This window comes from Eucalyptus grandis, chromosome 1 (genome assembly GCF_016545825.1).
Source record: "Eucalyptus grandis isolate ANBG69807.140 chromosome 1, ASM1654582v1, whole genome shotgun sequence".
Classification (NCBI taxonomy): domain Eukaryota; kingdom Viridiplantae; phylum Streptophyta; class Magnoliopsida; order Myrtales; family Myrtaceae; genus Eucalyptus; species Eucalyptus grandis.
Window position 1 is genome coordinate 33,131,866 of NC_052612.1, and position 21,964 is coordinate 33,153,829.

The 21,964-nt window shown below is 38.7% G+C and overlaps 1 protein-coding gene across 3 annotated transcripts; it reads left to right on the forward strand.

The window, feature by feature from the left end:
* The first annotated feature begins 2,067 nt into the window (after positions 1-2,067).
* LOC104437401 lies at positions 2,068-8,554 on the forward strand. 3 transcript variants are annotated; one of them, XM_010050345.3, is made up of 16 exons: positions 2,068-2,553; positions 3,410-3,460; positions 3,533-3,760; positions 4,254-4,352; positions 4,439-4,494; positions 4,756-4,867; positions 5,094-5,264; positions 5,412-5,654; positions 6,030-6,242; positions 6,341-6,544; positions 6,641-6,766; positions 6,884-7,162; positions 7,265-7,363; positions 7,483-7,973; positions 8,083-8,115; positions 8,249-8,554. In XM_010050345.3, coding segments are annotated over exons 1-16 (2,523 nt in total). In that variant the 5' UTR covers positions 2,068-2,436; the 3' UTR covers positions 8,250-8,554. The 3 variants fall into 3 exon arrangements, with proteins under 3 accessions (XP_010048647.1, XP_010048665.1, XP_010048660.1); XM_010050363.3 differs by having other exon boundaries at positions 3,542-3,760; XM_010050358.3 differs by having other exon boundaries at positions 2,419-2,553; positions 3,539-3,760.
* The last annotated feature ends 13,410 nt before the right edge of the window (positions 8,555-21,964 follow it).

Genomic DNA, 21,964 nt, shown 5'->3' on the forward strand with positions numbered 1-21,964 from the left:
ACAACAGTTGCAGAACAGGCTTCGCCATTGGCGAAAGAGGGGTTGAACCTCGAGCGTTGACAAACGGGAGTCGGCTCAAGAAACTCACTCGTACGTGTGCAGAACAGAACTGGGACGGGTTCTAACAAAGGCTTCGTCGTCGTCCCCCGGGGAAAGCGGGGGGGTTGGTTTGGGCTGGCCTGTCGACCAACCAGAACATCGTTGACTTTCCCATCGATCCGCGGGGTCCGAGGGATTGGGATCGTGAAACTGCGTTTTCCTTAAGCATAATGTTTCCAATCATGGGCCGGTTTCGTGCTGCGATTCGTATTAAACAACGGGGTCGCCTGCCGCCGATCCATTATTAAAATGACGAGTCAACGGTCTTATGTCTGGAAGTGGTGAAAATATTGAAGGTGGGTTTGTCGTGGTCATACTCCTCCTCCTTCAACGCATGTCTGGTAAAGTATGAAGCATGCATTCCCACCGGGTACCGTGTAGACAGCACGATGTTACCCTTACTCGGTTATTATATGGTGAAGTCTGATACATACTCCACATTGATAAGAGGGCACGGGGTCCTACCTTCTAGTAAGTAGGCGAGGGTCCAGGGCGATGGGGTTAAGAGGGCAACATCCCAAGCTGCCGAAGGGTTTTTATAGTAGTAGTTTGAACTTAGGCTCATAAATAACTAGGGTGTGCAAAATAATCGAGAACTATTTGGACAAGCTTAAAATTGACGATTCCCATGGTGACCAATTCGGTTCTCGATTCAAATGTGGTGGAACCGGTGAGTGTGCATCCGATTCGCAATTCTAAGTGTAAAACCGCCCGGACCGAACCGAAGCAATATGTATTTACTTAAAAAACAAAAAGTCATCTCAATTACTTAATTATCTTATAGTTTTTTGACTAAATATATATTTGTGGTTATTAAATATTTTAACTAAGTTTGTCTCTTGAGTGTGTAATAGGATTAATCCCTTACTTTTCTTTTTCATTCTAATAATCCATTTACTTGCTTTCTTAACCAAAACAAAATAAACAAACAAAGAGGAAGGAAATGATTGATTGGAGATGTCCATAAATGTTGCGGCGCTTTATCGTCATATACAAAAGTAAGAGCTAACGGCTCATTTTAAGAACATAAATAGAAACTAGGTGCACCATAATATTAATTGATGAATACAAATTGTAGGGATTGGGGATTGATTTCATGGACCAACCCAAGAATCGGACCAGACAAGTAGTCTACTTTCCAAGTGGATCCATGGAATCAATAGGCGGTTCTTGGTTCCAATTTTTTGAACGGCTCTTAGTAGATGATATCCAATATCAAGATGGAAATTGCCCGTCTGGACCATACTTACCCCCACGAATAACTATTGGTATATATAATGATTTATTTATTTATTATTTGTAATTGAGAGTTGTAATAAAAAGGTACGAAGTGCTAATTATAGTGGAATTTTTCTTTCGGATGGATATAACCCTAGTTTAAGGATAAATCTCAAGTCCAGATTTCTTTTTTCTCGCTTTTACTCTCTATTTCATTGTGTTTAAGCACTCAATCTTAACAATATCGACTTGATTTCTTTCATCTTCTCTTTTGTTTTTGGCTTGATTTGCAGTACCAACTGTGCATTCGTCCATAGAAAAGACATGCTCGTGTGTTATTGTGCCGTGGACTTACAGTTGTATAGCCCAACACTCTAGAAGAGCCAGCTAGAAGAAAGTACATGGTGGGATCCAGCGGGCTCATCATTGTGGGCTTCACACTACAGCTTCAGCTCTTTTCCAATCGGGTCCTTTTACAGACCCGATTCGGTTCACACCACGCATCATCCAAGCCCGAATGGGTTCGGAATGTCTGGACCCGATCAGCGGCCCGGCCCATTATCCGGCCCGAGCCGCGGCTCTTCCCAAAGGCCGGGCCCGGGCCCGAGCCCGAGCCCGTATCCGTCCGGCCCGCCCATCCGACAGTGCTCCCGTGGACACGCGCCAAAAAAGAGGGTCCGTGCACTCGCCAATCATGTGAGCCCTTATAAATACCGGGCGTCTCCTCAGCGTTGAGATTTTTCACTTCCAATTCTCTCTCTCTCTCTCTCTCTCTACACACTCTTAATTGCACTCGAGGACCTGCAAAACCCTGTAATCTCAAAACCTCACTCCCTTCCGCCCCTGAATCTTCAGACGGGCCCCCGACTGCTCATCCCGTCGGCGTCGCTCGCTCGCTCGCCGTCGCCGCCGCGGCGGACCTCCTTCTCCGCTTAGCTCCTCCCAGACCTAATTCGCCGGCTGATTTTCTCGATCCCGAGGTGCCCTCTTCTTTTTCTCTATGGTCTAGGGTTTGCGGCTGTTAAAGGTCGAGAAGAAGGGGGGGGGCCACGGGAGAGGGGAGGGGACAGGGGGAGCTCTTGGAGTTTGGGGCAGCAGCGCCGAGCGGGTCGGAGTGCGATGGAGGCTCCGGCCGGTGTGGCCACCAATCGCGCCGGTTCGTCGCCGATGTCCTCGTCCCGGATGGAGTGGCGCGCCGTCTCCGAGCATCAGCCGATTCGGAGCTCCGGGAACGAGGTTAAAATCGAATCCAAACGCCCGAGTCATTCGATTTTCGCGTAATGTGAATTGATCATTTCGGTAGAGGTGGAGTTTAGTTTCGGAAAGACGTGGTGCGTGCATGACTCTAAGTGACTGTCGCGAGCCCGTTGGGGATTGGATTTCTATTTGGCTTGGAATATGTGTTGTTCGTAGCGGTCGTCATTCGTTGGTGCTTGCATTTCCACTTTCTCCGCACTGTTGGGTGCGGAAAATTTTGCGCGAATGTCGTGTCGGGCGTTCTTGTGATGTGATCGTGGACAGTGGGACTCGTTCGAATTTGTATTCGAAGAACTGTTACCTTTTATACTCTCAGTAGATAACGACTGTTAGCTATCCTTTCTTTGATGTCCGGTGGAGGAGAAAAGCCGAATTGTATGATTAGGTTCGGTACCTCAAAGGACTTGGTACTCTTTATATTCCCTTTCTCCAGAATCTTGATGTAGAAGTTAAATTTGCAAAGTGACTAGCTAGGTTCAGCCTTTTTGCTGCATTGGCAGCCTGATTTTCAAAAAAGTTTAGAGAGACCTAGAGTTGCCTATCACTTTGTCTAAACTATTCTCCGTCTTTCTGATAATTTAAATTGGTAATTCGGCTTGATGATAATGTAGTCTTTTGCAGATCCGGAATCTGGGTTCTAGCCTCACTAGCCCCGGTTCCCCGCTTTGGTATAGGAAAAGAGATTGCCATTTTTTAATGTCCTTTTTTTTATCTGGCGAGGGGGGGCTTATTCATTGAACTAACGCATATGTGAATTGTTTAGAATAGTCATTATACTCGCCATCTCTTATTTTCTCCCTTCATTGATTTCTCCTGACATGTTAGTTGTTAACAGGACTTGGAGAGGCCAAGATTAGGTCAGTCTGATGAGAGAACAATATATGAGGTAATAAACATGATGTTGTGGTTGGGACTTATACTATGGACATAAAAGTGATATGCTTTGCTGTTAAATAAGGTGCAGCAGGGAAGACAGCACCTCGACTTCTGTACAATTACAATTGATGGCAATTCGGGTGATGACCTATTGGAGCGGCTTCAGAGCATTGCAAGGAAGAGAGAGGATTTTCAGCATCTAGAGATTGAGCTTAGAGCTCAGATGATCGCTAAATCTGAGATTGCTGAAATGAAAACCTCCTTTGAATCTAAAATTAAGGAACGTGAGGATGCAGCTGTCAAACTTCAGGTCTGCTAAAGTCAAAGTGAACTCTGAAGTTTTTGCTTTAATAATGTACTGTAACTTCAGTCATATGTTTCTCCATATACAAAATAAGTACTTGTTTGGAGTACAATTATTAGGAGCACTCTCCTCGATCATGGACAACCTTGATTTGCATCCTCATATTGTTTTGATATCCTTCGGAGCTGAGGTGAAACGTTTGAGTTTATTTCTTCTCTTTCCAATGAGGAGTATTAAATAGAAGTCTCCAACGAGCAATCATAAGTCCATATAAAGGCTTGGAACATGCCTGGTCTTAGAATAAAAGGCCAACTGAGCATTTCCCATTTCTATAAGCTGCGCATGCAACGTGCCCAATCAATGTTCTCCTGCTCTGCTTGATAATGGTATCTCATGTTAGGCTATTGGCACCCTATAGCTCTGACCAGTCATCATGGACTGAAACTTTTCAAATATATTGGCCCTGACCTTTAAAATGTGCTGTTATATGGTCATGCAGGAGCAACTGCATGAAAGTGAGCAAGCAATCCATGACTTGGAAAGGAGGATGGAAGAGAGAGATCGAGAGCTTATTGCTATAAAAAGAGACAATGAGGCGGTTTGTGGACCATTTTTGTATTCTTCTACTTTCATTTCAAGGCTTCTTTCTAGTTATCACTCTCAATTGTCCCTTCAATTTCGCAGGCTTGGGCCAAGGAGGATCTTCTAAGAGAACAAAAGAAAGAATTAGCAACTTTTCGGTGTGTCCTTAATTTCGAGAACATTACATGTTACTTTGTCAGATGATATAAAATATTTCTCTTTGATTGTGCCTCTGGTGCAATATTGTTAACTCATTCACAATGAGAGCTTTAATTTGTGTGCTTCTAACATGCTAGGCTTATTTTCTACTACAGCTTTTTTACCTCAATGGGTTTTATTCCTGTGATTTGGACAGTCTGATGCTTAGACATCTTGAAGTGACATTGATGATGGTAATTTCTCTCTTTTACTCTGTGCAGAAGGGAGCGTGATCATTCCGAAGCTGAAAGAATGCAACACTTGCAACAAATTCAGGACCTTCAAGAACATATTCAGGACAAAGAGAGGCAGGTCATGGACTTGCAGGAACAGGTCGGTGCTGCTTAACAGAGTTGTTGTGTAGGCTTCTCAAGTGAAAAGCTTTTCGAGAGTTAACAAATTTCAATTCTTATTGGCATAAGGAAAATCATATGTTTTATCCTTTTTTATTTTTCTAAATGAATTATTTGGTTGATGTGCTAGTGTACTTTGGTGCGCGTAATGTTGTTCTCAATAATTTACACCGATTATTATTTCTTACTCGTTTCCCTTTTTACAGTATAGAGTTGCTCAAGAGACAATCATATATAAGGAAGATCAGTTGAGGGAGGCCCAAGCTTGGATTGCACGTGTTCAGGAAATGGATGCTTTGCAATCTCACTCTTTTCAAGCTGAACTGCGGGAACGAACTGAACAATGCAATCAGCTCTGGATGGGTTGGCAACGACAGGTTAATATGCTATGATCTCTCTTTCATACTTCTAGTTGTATCTCTCATCTGCGGTTAACCTGTTTCATGTTAAGATTTTTAGGTCATAGTGTTATTGGGCTATTCCGATCTTCATATGCTGATATTATAATGTGTTGCATTTGTTAGGTGGCAGAAATAGAGAGATTTCATGTGCATGCAATGCAACAGCTTCAACTTGAATTGGCTGATCTGAGAGAAAGATGTGGATCCTTTACCGATGAATCACGTATACCACAAACAAATATGAAGGATGCATCTCAGTTTGGACAGATCAATGACAACCAATTAGATTCTAATGGATCCAGTGGGAATACTGTTGCGCTTTCAAGTGATAATTCTGGCAGTGCATCAAGCAATGGATCATCCCAGGTATAATGCCAAATATGGGATCTTCTCTTTTGTCAGTGATGGGCCAAGTTAGATTCAGGACCGGGAAAATGATCCAGATCCTAGGGCATTCATTTCATGGAAAAACAGCTGTTGGAAAACATCTTGTCTCTGTCATTTGGCTTTGCTAGGTTATTGAGTCACTGAAAAATGTTTTTATGGTCAAGATTTGGAAAGAGAACTTTCTTGGGTTGTTATGCAGAAGATGTTGGACCTGCGTATTGAATCAGAAATATTAGTAGATAATCAAGTTTCATAACTGCACTTTGTGTTGTTTTACTGAAATTATGCTAGTAATTATTTGTCATGATGCCTCTAACCTCCAATTGTTTTGGATATGTGGCAACTTCAAATTAGATGGACCATGCTACTGGCGTTCCCCTTGGGTCATCCTCACCTCTTGGACTGCCTGCATACCTTCCACCTGCTCAGGTCTCTTCTCTTCATCCATTTGCTATGCATCAACGAGGAATCCCACAATCTGTGCCATCAAATGTTCCTCACTCTCAGCTTGATCAGTATCAATCAATACCTTCATTGTCGGCCAATCAGCAGTGGCAGAATCAACAGGTTATATCCAAAATAGCATATAATCCCTAAGTGCTAATGACGAATTTTCTTAAGGTTTTGTGATTGGGTTCGTGTGTTTTGGTTCGTCATATCCACAGGATGTATCTGGAGAAGCACATGTATCAAAGCACATACAGCATTCAGAAAGCCAGAATGAACAAAACTTACTGAAGTCTGATTCTGGATATCGCTATGAGATGAATGTTAATGGTGAAGTCGTTCAAAGAGAATATACGGATGTTCCTGTGAGCCAAGTAATAGAGCTTAATTCTGTGATTTCATCATCTACTGGAGAAGCAAAGGTGGCGTTTGCAATACCCGTCTAATCATTGAGAAATTTCCTTTTCACACTTTTGTCCACAATTTTGAATTAGATACCATGATCTTCTATCCACTAGGTTACCGAGTCTATTGATAGAGGCTACTTGGGATCCTCCCAGCCCAAGCAGAGTTTAAACCAAATTTCATCTCAATTTCATGATGCTCTCACTTTGGACAGTCATCAACAGAGTACTGAATCTAAGGTGGGCTGCTGTTTATGCCTTTGTAACTTTTGCAATATCTCTTGCTTGTGTCATGAGTTCATCCTCCTCAGGCAACTTGTGTGGCTAAAAGAAGTTTACATCGTTTTAATGGTATAGGAGGAGAATGTTTCCAGTGGGACTAATCAAGAAATAGAGGCTCAAGCATTTAAAGCTGAACAGCCAACTCCTACTTCAGTTCATCCTGCTAATAGTGATGCCAGTGGCAACAATCACGCTGTTGATGAAATTGCTCCTGAAATTGTTATTCCAACTGGGAAGGCTACTAAATCAACTGGTGGAAGAAATTCAGAAACTAATCTTCTTGATGAAAGATCCTTGTTGGCTTGTATAGTTCGCACCGTTCCACCCGGTGGTAAAATACGAATTAGTTCAACGGTTAGTGTTTTTTGTTTCCCTGGAAATAATCTTTGCAGGCCACTTTGTCCATCTTGCATGAAAGATTGATTCGATCTGATGAGCTATTTGCGTCTATTACAGCTGCCAAATAGACTGGGTAAAATGCTGGCACCCTTACATTGGCACGATTACAAGAGGAAGTATGGGAAACTCGATGAGTTTGTTGCTAGTCATCCAGAAGTGAGTTTCTTGATAAGTTAGTTTACATTCTTGCACACGTGCACACACATGACTATCTTAAATATTGTTGATATAAGTAAAGATCCAATATAACTGGAGAATGTCTTGTGCTATTACAGTTTTTTGTGATTGAGGGGGACTACATTCAGCTGCGTGAAGGTGCTCAAGAAATGATAGCTGCTACAGCAGCTGTTGCGAAAGTAGCTGCCGCAGCTGCTGTGTCATCTCCCCATTCCTCATCGATGCCCTCTGTGGCTCTTACCCCTATGGCACAGGCCCGACTAAGAAGTGCTTCATCCATCGATAGCAAACAGATGAATGCTTCTGAAAATAGTTTCAATGTCATTGAAGATTCCTTGCGCCTGCCAACAATGCATATGCATTCTAATGGAATAAACTTTAGCATTACTGGGAGTACTTCCAAAGTGACAGTACTGAGCAAGTCTAAGGATGCTCTGGGTTCAAACGGTCTAGAAACAAAGCCAAGCCAAGCACCTGGGTTCGTGTCCAACGGGGCACATCTTGATAAATCCGGCATTGTGAATGCTCATGGCAAAGGGCTAAGTAACGGCAGGGCTGGCTTAAATGCTGTTGGCAGACAGCCGGGAAGGTATTGATCGATGGTTAAAAGTGTCCCTTCTCTTTCTTTTCCTCCAATGCTTTTGCAGTATAAATTATTCTAGAGCATGTGCCTTATTCAGCGTACTGAATTTTGACAGGGCTAGCAGCCATACTTCTATTCCCAGAAGATAGTAAGTATCGTATCCTTATTTTATGCGCAATTAGTCATCAATCTACATTAGTCAACGCGAATGTCCGATCTTTTTTGCCCTTTTTTGGGGGCTAGGCTTGTAGAGAATTATCTTTTGTTTTTTGGTGATGCAGGAGATGATTGGACGTGAATGAATTGACTGCTGTTGTATTAAGCAAGACAAGGAACAACATCCTTCAATCCCAATGGCGAGTGGATGAATAGGCAACCGGAATTCTTTCGGACTGAAGTTGCGCGCACCCTTTTGCTGACGCTCAAAGTCTCTCTGAAATATCTTGGCTTATTTATTGTCTCTCATTTTGCCTGGCCCAGTAAAATCACAACGTGAATCTTCATACTTTACATTGCATACTAAATTGACAGACTGCATTTTTGGCGAAAATTTTATGCGAAGCATCCTTCTATTCCATTCCATTTCACTCATATTTTTAGGCAGTGGATTGGGTTATAAGCGTCCACTGTCCAGGGCAGAGTTTCAAGGTTCTTGAATTTGTCCTAGAGACAATGATACATTAACTTACCGAGCGTTGAAATGGGAAGTGGTAAGGAACTTCCAGCCGAATCTTTTGTGATTTACATCACCTTAGCTTTGCCCTTGACATCAATGATACTCAGCTGAATCTTGGTTGAATCCTCTCTGAGCGTAATGATCGGGTTTGCTTTCGACCCCAGCTGGGTTCATCGCCGACCAATGCACAAATTACCCTACGGAGTAATTCTTGTCGGATGACGATGCATTACGCGAGCGCTGGTCTGCTCAGATGTAATAATCAATCCGCAAGAAAAGGAGAGAAAAGAAAGAAAGAAAGAGCGAACTTCAGAAAGAGCACCACAGAAATGTCTGATGCTGGGGCCTAGAAGATGGACGTGAAAATGGCAATCACGTGCATGACTACTCCCACCGAGCCAGCTTTTTGTTCTAGGAAAGGACCTAGTGGACCAACACGGCCTAAGTCTAGGGAAGTACTTTAGGCCCGCCCGCGCCCTCCCAGCGACCATCCCATTTGCGCAAGCATACTTCCCCCAAGTCCAAAGCATCTGATTTGGCAAGATAGAAAGGCTTAAAACTCAAAGCTTCTAGCTCATGGTGCTCGAAAACTACACTGGGCCAGGCCAGCCGCTTCAACCAAGCACCGGTTCAATCTCCGGTTTGATCCTTCGGCCGGTTGGACCGTAGGTGATTGTGCGAGAACCCATTTGACTGCAACTTTAGGTAAGAGGGAGTGGGAGGTGGTGAAGCGAAGGCGATATTGTGTCTCCTTTGCGGTGGCAGCTGAACCACTAGCGCCACAACGGTCCATGCCGTCGTCACCTGCTTGTTTTGCTCGCAGCATGGAGGCACAAAAAGTTCGTCTTTTCCTTCTGGGTACGCTGCATCAGAGGGGACCATCGCTCCTTTTTGAGGGGGGTTTGCACGTACGAATTGACCCGTTTTCATGGCGGCAAAGAATTCGGTCATTATGAGCACGACTTGTGTGGTGATCGGAACGGCGTCTTGCTGAGTGGATTCATTAGTAGCAGCGGTAACGGTAGCAAGAACTCTATAGCTTGAAAGACCGGGCAATCGTCGAACTAGTGTTACTTTTTGGGCACGACCCCTCATGGGGGAGGGGGGTTTTTTTATGGGGACGTCTTCATAGGTTTTTTGCTTTCCGGTGACGTGATTGAGAAACATTTCAGATCTAATTTTAGATATGACGTCTGATCGCCAATCGAATGGTCAATGTTTGTAAAAAGGTACGAGGAAATTAGCGGATGAAGGAATTGAGCGGCCTAGTAAAATGGAAGCGACGCCGACGTCCAGAACTTTTACTATGAATGCAATCTCGTATTTTTACAATGTAAACAAGATTGATCAGATGTAGCCTCACAAAAAAGACCGACCTAAAGTAGGGGTGGTTCTGTTCAAAAAAAAAAAAGTAGGGGTGGTTGGGGACGTTGGCCCCACTCATTTTTCTATATATCTGATATAATTCAAAGGGTTTTCTACTTTATGCTAAAATAATTTAGCCTGCTATCTCCCCCCAAAAAAAATCTCAAAATATTTACATCTAAAGTCCATCGAAAGTATTTTCATTTCACTTTGGCCCCACTAGTTGAAAAAACTTAGCCAATTTTCGCCAATTTTATAAAGGCTTAATACCCTAAAAAGCCTCCAACTTTAGCTCCAATCCTAATTCTATTATAAACTTTTTTCATCTTATTAAAGAACTTAGACTTATAGTCAAGTTTCAATTGTATTATAAACCTTTTTTTCTTATCTCATAAAAAACTACCTATTTTAAGTCTAATCTCAATTCTACTATGAATTTTTTTTTTGTTTTCCCATGCCATTACTGATGAGGCATTTTTGCATAATGGCTCTAGTCTTTTCCCAAATTTCATGCTCAAGAAAACTGTCTTTTGGAGTTGAATTTCCATGTCAGTCCAAATAGCATCTTATTAGATTTGACATTTGGGTAAAACCTAGAGTACCTAGGGTTATCTTTTTTCAACTATTCTCACTATTGAGAAAGTCTACCTTCCATCTTGTTTGGGATCTTTGATTTTGTGCTCACTCTTCAATCTCTAGTGCTCGGGAGTTGATTTCTATATCTTGCTATAAGAGAGCTCACGCTCGAGACACTCAGCTTGGAACGATCGAATAACATGTGCTTAGAAGTTTTCCATCTCTTGATTGTTAAGGAAAATTTGGGACAAGGGTTAACAGTGGCAAATCTAGGAGCCAGTAAAAAGGGCTAATTCCAAAAAAAAAAAAAAAAAAAACATTAACTTTAGGTCAAAGGAAAAATTTGGCATAAAATTTTTGTTTCATAAAAAAATACAAACTTTAGATCGAGAGACAAATCTGTCCCAAATTTTTTTTTGTCATGTAAAAAAGCATAAACTTTAGATCTAGTGATCATTTTTGTCCCAATTTTTTTCATCTTATAAAAAATCAAAAACTTTCACTTTTATTCCAAATCTGACCCATACCATTAACTCTCTATTTGAAGTTAACCTTGTTTTAGGAAAAAAGGTTCTAGCCATGAGCTTAGCAGATCTTGTTTGCAGTGTCTCGATGGGCAATGGTCTATAGCTTCATATTATGACAAAACAACAAAGTTTGGCCAAAGAAATTTAATTTAGAGATTTTTTTAACTTACTAGTGAAGTGTAGGAGACAATGAACGGTTTCATCATTATTCTCCAACCTTTGGCTCAAAAAAGAAGACAATAAATGGTGTTTTAAAGCTAGCTAACAAGTACTAATGGATTTATTGCTAAGGACAATCAATAGATCTAAGTTAAGAGGGGTCAGATTTAGGATTTAAGTGAAAGTTTATGATTTTTTTCGAAACAAAAAAAAAAGTTTGGATCAGAATTGCCACTCAACTTAAGGTTAATGTTTTTTTATGTGAAAAAAAAGTTTAGGCCAAATTTATCACTCGATCTAAAGTTGGCATTTTTTTTTTGGAATTAGCCCTTAATTTATCTATAGATTTCTCATATTTATATTAATCTAAATCTCGTTCCAAATTTTGTAACTAGATAAATTTACAATTTTTTGTGTTTTCTTAACCAATTTGAGCTAAATTAGGAAACTAAAATAGCAAGGATATCAGCTCAATGCAACTCTAAATGAGGTTCTACTTTTACAATTATAGAGACCGTAGGCTAAAACAAACTTAGATAAAAACACTGTAATATTTTACAGAGCATGTTGAACAAGTCGAGAGTTTGCCGGCTAAACTAAACATCCGGGAATAGTTTAAGAATCACATTAAATGAATTAAAAATTTAAAGATAACTTTGGATATTAAGTCAAAATTTAAGAACCGTTCCGCCGTTTGTACGTTAATTTGGGTACCGAAAGCTAATTTTTATGCTTGAACTTCTTGTCCAACTAATGGGAACACACGCATTGGGGGGAAGGGGGGTCGTACCGAGAAAGATATTTGCCCTGAATTTTGGCATCTTCCTCGTCGGCCGCTCCCACCATTGGCAAAACCATCCCCCTAAAGTCGTCGCCCACCCCCATTTATAACGATTTGTCAAAATCACTGGCCCAAAAAAAAAATAATAATAAACGTAAATTTGGGGTTATCTTCTATCGTCGCAATTCTTGAAATGTAAAGTAGAGAGAGAGAGAGAGAGGGGAAATGGTGGGATGTACTCGACAAGAAGATAAGGGGGGAGGGGAGGAGCAGCACGACAGCTCTAACGAAGAAAGGGTGTCGAGATGTTGACGTGAGACCAGACCGGGGATGAATCTAGAATTCTTTTTCTGTGGCGAGGACAAAATTCGATAAATGATGACTACAGTAAGTTGAAATACACGTTCCCGCCTGAAAAAATAGAGCCTAATTCCTTGAAAAACTCCAAATTCATTTGGTCTTAATTTTATCATAATTTTTTTTTGTCTCGTAAAATAATCTCAATCTCAATCTAATCCCAATTATATCCTAAACTTTTTCGTCTTAAAAAAAAATCTTAAATCCATCAATTTTTACTTAGGGGCTGATTCCAAAGAGAAACACTAATTTTAGGTCGATGGACAGATCTGGCTTAATTTTTTATTTTGTCTCTTAAAAAAATACTAACTTTAGGTCGAAAAACAAATGTGTTCGAATTGCATGTGTGTAAGCAAAGTGCAAAAACCAACTTCTTAGCGCTGAGCTACTGCTTATAAGCTTACACTTGCTCTTATAAGAAAAAATAATTTTTCAATGTCCGATTACCCAAATCAAAACCTTTCTTTTCTTATGATTAGAGGGAAGGATTACTCCTAAATGCAACCTTTATCAACCATAAGATACCACCTGACGCACTTTGGTACTTCCATCCACCAATCAAGGCTAGTGTAAAGCACTAACTTTAGGTTGAGTGACAATTTTGACTTCAGCTCTTTTTTGTCTTAAAAAAAATCATCAACTTTCACTCAAATACTAAATCTAACCCCCTTAACTTAAATCCATTGATTGTCCTTGGCAATAAATCCACATGCACTTGCTAGCTGGATTTAAAACACTATTCATTGTCTTCTTGTTGGAGTCACGGCTTGGAGAATAATGGTGAAATTGTTCATCATTTCCTACACTCTACTAGCAAGTAAAAAAATCTTTAGATTAAATTTCTCTAGCTAAACTTTATCGTTTTGTCGTAATATAAAACTATAGACAGCCGCCCATCGAGAGACACCATGAATGAGATCTGCTAAGCTCATGGTTAGAACCTTTTTTCCTAAAACAAGGTTAACTTCAAATAGAGAGTTAATGGCAAGGGTCAAATTTGGGATAAGGGTGAAAGTTTGTGATTTTTTATAAGATAAAAAAATTGGGGCCTAAATTATCACTTGACTTAAAGTTTATGCTTTTTATAAGACAAAAAAAAAAGTTTAGACCAAATTTATCCATCGACCTAAAGTTTGTGCTTTTTTTTTTTGAATTAGCCTAATAAATTAATATCATTATTAAACATTCTTATGAAATTACTTATTTTTTAAGTAAAAGGAATGTGAATCCGATAATTTTTTTTTTATAGTGTCCATAGGCTAAAATATACTTAATTGGAACTATAATACAAGTAAAAAATGTAATGAAAAGAGAGCATATTTTTCGTTGATTTAGGAAATGAGTTTAAATGAAAAGATATTCTAAAGTATGGGCAATAATGTAATGACGGGAACTTATTAACAGTATCGATTATTTAATGATTAATTTGACTTTCTTATGGCATGTTGACGGAAGATTGAACAAATTTAAAATGTTAGGGATTAGGTTGAACAAGCATTATTAATTTAGAAATAAAAAGTTCTTAGAAAGAGAAAGATTAAAAAGAATACTCAGTACTGTTCTAATCATTGGTAGGCAATAAGGAAGGTTTTTAAACTCGACATTCCACTCTGACCTGTTCATTGATTAAATTTAGAAATAAACATGTCTGGCCAGTTTTAGTTGCTTATATTTTTAAAGTTCTTTCTTTCTCCTCAGTAATATTTTAATGGACAGGATACATCAAAACCACTTTGATAATAAAAAGGAAAATGACATAAATAATTCATGAATTTTGGTCTCATGCATAATGTCATTGTTAGACTTTTAAGTTACTCAATGAGGTATTTGAATTACTAGTAGATATTCTATAATCCTTAAATTATATGAAGATGGTCAATGTCGACCTTTTGTTAATTTGAGTTAACAAAATATACTGCTGTATTTTCCAATCCGTTAAGTTTGACTAGTGAACGACTAAAACAGTTACGTACGAATTATCCAATTAATTTATTCATCTCAAATCAAGATCTAATAATTCACATCATTAGACAGCAATTGACGTGTCAACATTATAATTTTTTTCATTTTCTAAAGTAGATGGATAAAAGGATCGACATCTTAATTATCCAATCCAACATATAATAATCAACGTCATTAAACAACGTAGAATTTGTTGTTGTTTGAGCAAATCTAAAGAGCTACGTTGAACATTGACAAACCTTTCAGGAACCACATTAAATAAATTAAAATTTTATAGATGACATTATACACTTCACCAAATTTAAGGGACTATTTGTATAGACTTTCCACGGGAAAAAACAAAAGAAAAGAGTCTCCCAGGACCAAGATGTTGTTGGGCTCTCTGCTGGCCGTCGGATCACGACAGATCCAATCCAAAGGTAGAGGGGAAGAGTACGATATGAGCACGAGCGCACGAGCAAGTATTTCTCCAAAAGGAGATAATGACAAGGAAGAAACGGAAAAAGTGTACAGCAAAGGGATTCCTCATTTCCAGCTGTCTCCCCCGATGCCTGCATAAATCTCGTTTGTTTTATTCTTTTTCTGTGATAAATAAAAGGGTACGGAGAAGTGGCCAGTGCCACCACAACTTATTATTTTTAATATTGGAATAAATTTTACGTGAATTAGCAAATGTCTCGAGCACAGATCAGACCAAAACTCGCTCGCGATACGGCTCGGATTTATGTTTCATAAAAAGTACCCCATTTATCAGTAGGCTACTGTGTCCAATTATACTCATGTTTCATGACATATTTGACAACTGATCAATTATTGTTATTTATATTCTTTTATTCTCCCAAAAAAAAAATCCGTTTGATAAGGTGGCTATTTTTTTTTTATTTCTCCTTGAAAATATTTATTTATGAGAATATATTCAAAACAGGATTTTTTTTTTTGGTCGGTATATTTGAAATAGGATTAAGTAAAAAAAGTTACTTTTTTGTTCTCGGGAATAATTCAATAATCAAGCAATTTTCTTTTTTTTTTCTTACTCTTCCTCATCTAGCCGACGACCTTGCTAGATCCAAGTGCTCCCCTAATAGAGGTGAGCATGTCGAACCGCCTAAATTAGGAATCACCAGACCGGATTGGACCAAGCAAGTTTGGCCTGGTTCCTACAAGGATTGATCCAGTTCTAGATTCCATAAAAATGGAATCGGTGCTTGTCGGTTTGATTCCCAGTTTTGAGAGGGAATTGGACTGGACCAAATTGACTCTTTTTTTTATATATTATAAAATATACTTTAAAATTTCTTTAAAATAAAAATAAACCTAAAAATAGTAATAATTATTGTATTTTTTCTACTAGATGATTCGTTCCATGGAACCAGACCAAACCCGACTTAATGGTTTGGTTCAATTCCCAATCCTCAAATCGTCCAGTCTAGTCCCTAGTCCCAAAAATTGGGAATCGAATAAGAAACCAATCACCCCTACCTCTTAGGCTAGCAAGGTCGCTGACTCTCATTTGATTGGTTGGTCGGGCGACTGGTTAGAGAATGAAGAAGAAGAGAAGGAAAAAAAATCTAAAAATTAAAAGAATTTTAAATCACAAAAAAAAAAAATGAGTATCATAACAAATGCATTTTTACACAAAAAAATAGAAGTTTTTTAGTTACTAAATGCCATCGAATGGTCATACATTTGTTTAGGAAACAGAATCAACCAATACTATTTCCGAGAATAAATTATTCAAAGGAACATAATTGTTGCCAAATAAGTTTTTACTTTCCCCATCCCTAATCAAAATTTCTTGAGATACTTTTCAAGTGTTCTCTTTTAAACATTTTTTTCCTATTTTATTAGTATATGATATAACTTATAAACCTAATACAAGGAAGATTTTATTAACGTGAGTTTTAAGAGCTCTCGTTCAGCATCCAATTAGGAAAGAATGCAGCGTTGGATGCATTGAACGTTCTAGTTCTCACGAGCGATAATTGTTCCGAAAAGAGTAAGCTATTACAAGTTAAGCATGTTTAACAAGTATCTCGAGGTGCAATCATTATTTTATTCCCTAGGACCACGAGCAGGAGCAGGAGCATGAGCAGGAGCACAAAAATTTCCGTCATCCGTAAGATCATTGAACAATCTATAAGTCTAATGAAATGATTGAGATTTGCCTTGACCCACGTGTGAGAGTGACTATTACCTAAGACAGTTTACACATGGTCGACTAGATTTGAACGAATAGCTTATAATTTGTGAGATTTGAACAAATAAGATTTAATTATACTAAGGATTTTGTTAGCGCGAGTATTTATTAAGCATACGCCTTTTGGAATAAATGAAATTTTAAAGCACTGATTGTGCATGATTGAAGGCGTATTTACATATTAAGGACTGCAAAAATTTCCTTAATTAGTATTTAAGTGACCTAAAGATCAATATTACTGTCGTTGTTATTATTATTATTATTATTATTATTACTATTAGTCTTGTTATTGTAAAAGGTTCGTGGATTCATCTTGTTCCTTCTTTTGAGGCCATTAGTGTCCTTCGTCCGGATCGCAACGTGCCAACATGCATGTCCGACAAAAGAAAAGGAATATGGTGCATCATAATAAATGGCCGTAATACCGCCCAATGAGTTCGGTCTTAAAGAGGCCCACCACCCTCTCAAATTAAATATCGCATCTGTTATTATTATTTGTCCTTTCAGAGAGTTTTATAACAAGGCCTACTGAATAAATAGGTAAAGTACACATTGAATTTGGGTTATGATACCGAGGAGGGGTGAAAGTTTTTTAACCCAACACGAACGCGAGACAAAATTAGCGGGGCTAGGGCCGTGGCTGATCGCGTTCTGGTTGATTTCGCGTCGACCCTTGACACACGAGTAATAATCGTCTTGTGTTCATGTCAAACCTGTATAACTCGCATAGATAAACGGGTTAGTATTGACACGACCTGTATACGATCTTTTTAGATGCAATTAGTTAAAAGACCATTCATTCCATGTTAATCACTATTAAAATTTTCAATTGATCTTTTTATCGATTATGAACATGTTGTCTAATTGGACAGTGTTTTGTTGACGTATTATTGAAAAATTTATGGAAAACTTGGAGATCTTTGCGTCAAATTTGTGTCAATGGGCTAATTTGGTATTGTGTTAGACCCGTCAATCAATTGTGTTGATCACATGTATGCATATCATGTCATGCAAACTTGATAATTTTCAAGTTGCGTTTATTTCAAGTGGATCAATGCAATTAGCTAATTGTCTTGTGTTTGGATTGACGTATTTTATAGGATTCTCGTATTGCTGATACGAAACGAACACAATTTGCTACTCGCAGTAGCAACGAATGATTTGAAACATTATCAAATTATATTAATTCACTATAACTTAATTTTTCAAAATAATTGATATTTAGATTTTTAAAAGTGCAGGATTTCTTTGTTAGCGATAAACATTTCCAAATCACTTGTTAACACAATCCACCGATGCTCATTATATGTGTTACTAAAATCGTTAGTTATCTTATTTTGTGTAATCAATATTTTGAAAATTATGCTGTTCCATGCAATATGAGATTAATAAATATTTAAGACAAGAGAAAATGCTCAAATTCCATTTAATTTTTGGGTTAATATAGTAAAAAAAAAAAACCATACTACCTATGACCTAAACTAATTTTTTAACCTTAAAAAATCTCAAACCAATATATTTATGATGAACTTACTTTTCTTTGGTTTTTATTGCCGATTTAATAACACGTGATAATTGATGGATGTACCGATTTAAGGTTTTATCGTTTATTTGTTCTATGTGTACTAGTTTATAGTATTAATTTAATTTGACAAAAACTTAAACTTGGTCATCTGAGGGAAAAATGCCATGTCTAATTCCACCAGGAAGTGGTGGCCGATGAGATGAAACTCAAACTTTTTGATTCTATTTTTGACTGCTAAGATTTATTTGAAAGTGGAATGGCAATGCATTTCAGCTTGGGAAAACTTTCCACTTTTATGAGCACGGAGGAGTCTCTTACCATCAATTTCTTCAAAAAGAATAGCTGCCAGCATTCGTCACCTGGCGCGTTTGGAGAATCCTTTTGCCTGTTGATGGTATTTGTAACGGTGGGAGATTCCGCATAATCTCCTTAAGTTCGCCGACACTTTGTCCGAGCTTTTCCCCAAGGTGGGGAATTCTTCTTCGGCATGGATTGCAAATGAATCAGAAGCTTTGCAATGTTTGGGACAAAAACCCTGAGATAATTAATTATCCCAAGGAATTGCTGAACTTGCTTTGTTGTGAAGTTGTCTTGAGGAAACTTTAATAATTCTTGAGCGATATGTGGCCCTGGATAGTATGTACCTTTGTTAAGGTGCATACCAAGAAATTCGATTTCGTCTAGGCAATATTCATCTTCCTTTGAGAAAGCATAATACCATACTTTTCACAATTTTCGCAAACTGCTCAAGGAGTTGACAGTGTGATTGCTCATCAGGACTGTAGAGCAGAATATCGTCAATGTAGATCGGTTGGAAGATATGGCACATGACCTTTTGAAAGAGGGATGGTGCTACCTTTAGGCCAAAAGATAGAACTTTCCATTGGAAGTGTAGATTCGGGATACAGAATCCTGTTTTGGAACCATGAATGGACCTAGACTTAGAACCAGGGAATGGGAGTAAATTTCCTGCAGATATGCATCCCACAATAGGCAAACAACCCCGTTCAAGCCCTTCAGGGACAACATTTTAGCAGAAAACCACTCGTCCTTTAGTTCAGAGCCTAGAGACACTCAGAGATGCCAGGATTGAAACGTTTCCAACCTACCCAAGCTGCATTTCTTGAAGGATCCTACCAGGTTGGAGAAGAAGAGGAAATTATAAAGCCATGGAGAGATTTTCACAAAGCACACACTTTACTTCAGGGGACTCTGCCCAGAACAATACACTCTCCTTGCCTTATATAGGCAATAAGAGGTCACAAGGACACACACAAGGACCTAGCTCACGGGTCCAGATACAAACAGAGGCATCGAAAACTTTCGGGAGGGAATTATTCGTACACTATGAACAGTAACTGTACTGTGAACAGTACTTTCCCTAACCTAGTGCTATAGTAAAAGTGAACAGTGACTTTGCTACAGTAAAAATGTACGGACTCAACGGTCTCGTCCGTCACGAGCATTGTAGCTACAAACTGAGTCATCCGGGCTGTCTTCTAGGAGATGTGCCTCGTATTTATGTTTAAGGGCTTCAAGGTCTTCAGGTGAGAGGATTTGATTCAGCCTTCGTGATGAGGATGCTTCTTCATGAGCCCAATGTGATGCCTCTTCTTCAACCCAGTTTGTATTTTCATTTTCATGAGGGTCAGGAATTCTTGGCTGAGGCCAGTTAGATGGCTGTGCATAGAAAGATGTGTCCATGCTTTTGAATTGTTTGTAGGGATCCTGGGACAGTGGTCCTCCAAAGCGTGCATAGGGGTCCTGGGTGGATTGGACAATGTCATCTTCGCTTGTCATCTCAAGCTCTTGGGACGATGTGGCTTGTCTGTATTGTCTGAGTGCTTCCTTAGCTTCTGGTGCTATGTCATAATGATCCCACGTAGTGGGTACATTATTCCAAACATTTTCGGGAATGGTTTTGTTTTCTTGGCATAGGATTCTCTAGAGTTCTCGATATTCATGTTCACAAAGTCGAACAGATCTAGGATAAGATTTGTAAATCCGGGCTTCTCGGCTGTTCAAGTTAGGTTTATAGGATGTGGTTCCTATTTCTAGTGGTGCATCGAGAATACTACCATTATTTCTACAAAAGTTCAATGGACGTCGGAAAAACAGGATGGTGTGGACTTCAGGATTCGGCGTCATGGATCTCACTTCTTTTTCCAAGTCTTGTTTCCAACATGTAGGATGATAGAACCAGTTTAGAAAATCTAAAAGATTTCTATCACATTTTTTTTCGATGTTTCTTCCGAGCAGAATATCCTTTGTGAGGTTGGCAATGAATCTTCTCGGTTGGAATTTCAAAAGCTATTAGGTACTTATTGGTTAAGTATCACAATAACGTTTTGAGTGTTCAGGGAAATCATCTTCCTTCCAGACAAGCGGATGAATGAATGGATAATTCATATTTAACCAAAAATGATAAAGAATTGAACCTCCGTTGAATCTGAATAGGTCTGTGTGGTTTTGCCACATGAGGTTCTCCAGGTTCTCAGCAAGACTGTCATTCTGGATTTGTTGAATAATCTCTTGGGGGTATTTCCAGCTTTGTGAATCTTTGATGTTCTCAATTTTGTATTTCACTCCATGATTAAGCATATGGAAAGCGGGTCTCTTGATGTACATATTGATCTCTACTGGTGCCTTTGGCCTTGATAAGAAATCGCAAGTACATTCTTCTTTCCAGGAATATGCTTAGTTTCAAAGGAGTATTTCGAGAACCATTCAGCCCATCGAAACAGTTGGGAATTTGGAATCTGTTTCTGTTTAAAAAATTATTTTTGGGATAAATTTCTTATAAGTGTATCAATTTGAAGTTTTTGGTATTGGGTTAATACATTGAAAAAACTCAAATTGGTATGTGTGTGATAAATTTATCAAAAACTATTTTTTTAACCATAAAAAATTTCAAACGAATACACATGTGACAATTTACCCCGATTGATCATAAAAAAACTATAAACTAATATATTTATGATAAATTTATTCCAAACTAATTTATTTGACAGCAAAAAACTCCAAACCGGTATATTTGTACCTTCTGTTAAATTGGATTAATACCACAAAAAATCATAAAATTTGTAAACCGTAATAAACGGAGAGTAAAATCCCCAATTGGTATATCAGTTAACTGTCATGTGTTATTTAACTTAATAATTTAACGGTAAAATTTAATGAAAACTAATAGAGGGTAAATTTGTCATAAGTATACCCGTTTGGGATAAATTTGTCAAAGATATACTGATTTGGGCTTTTTGGTGGTCAAAAAATAATTTTAGGTAAATTTATCACAGACATATCAGTTTAGGGTTTTCCAAGGTATTATACTTTAGTATTTAGACGATATTATCCTCAATTGGGTGAACTAAGTTAACTTGTGGTTAAGAACAGTGCTGTAAGGCGTGTCAATTCAGTTGTGGGCATTTAATCCACCCCCACTCACTTCAGGCATGGGAGGCTATTATACCTGCCTACTTGGTAATAGCTAAAATCGAAGTCCTGACGTGATGTCTACCATTACCACCGTGAGGCCTCTAATTCCATGTCTATCTTTGTCTTCCCCAGAGAGGGAATATGAGGACAGCGTAGGGTCTTTCATCCTAGGAAGGTTTTCCTGCTCGTTTCTTCCGTGAGCCTTTTAAGGACTGCTTAGGTCTAGAGTAAATTTATCATAAGTACATTAATTTAAAATCTTTCACGATTTAAATCATCAATTTTTTTCTTCTTTATTGTAAATTTTTGGAGGGGGGTCGGCCGATCCCAGTGTTTGAAAGTAGGCACCAAACTGGCTCGTTCTCTTTTGTCATCCCCCAGAAAGAAAGTCCACTTCCGTGTCAGCTCGCTCGACCGCCGCGCGCGCACCGCACCGC

Excerpts from the sequence above, each read along its gene's own strand:
- LOC104437401 (XM_010050345.3), top strand. The coding sequence starts at position 2,437 with ATGGAGGCTCCGGCCGGTGTGGCCACCAATCGCGCCGGTTCGTCGCCG. Across the intron at positions 6,767-6,883 it reads AACAGAGTACTGAATCTAAG|GAGGAGAATGTTTCCAGTGG; the intron begins GTGGGCTGCTGT and ends TTAATGGTATAG. Across the intron at positions 7,974-8,082 it reads GTTGGCAGACAGCCGGGAAG|GGCTAGCAGCCATACTTCTA; the intron begins GTATTGATCGAT and ends GAATTTTGACAG.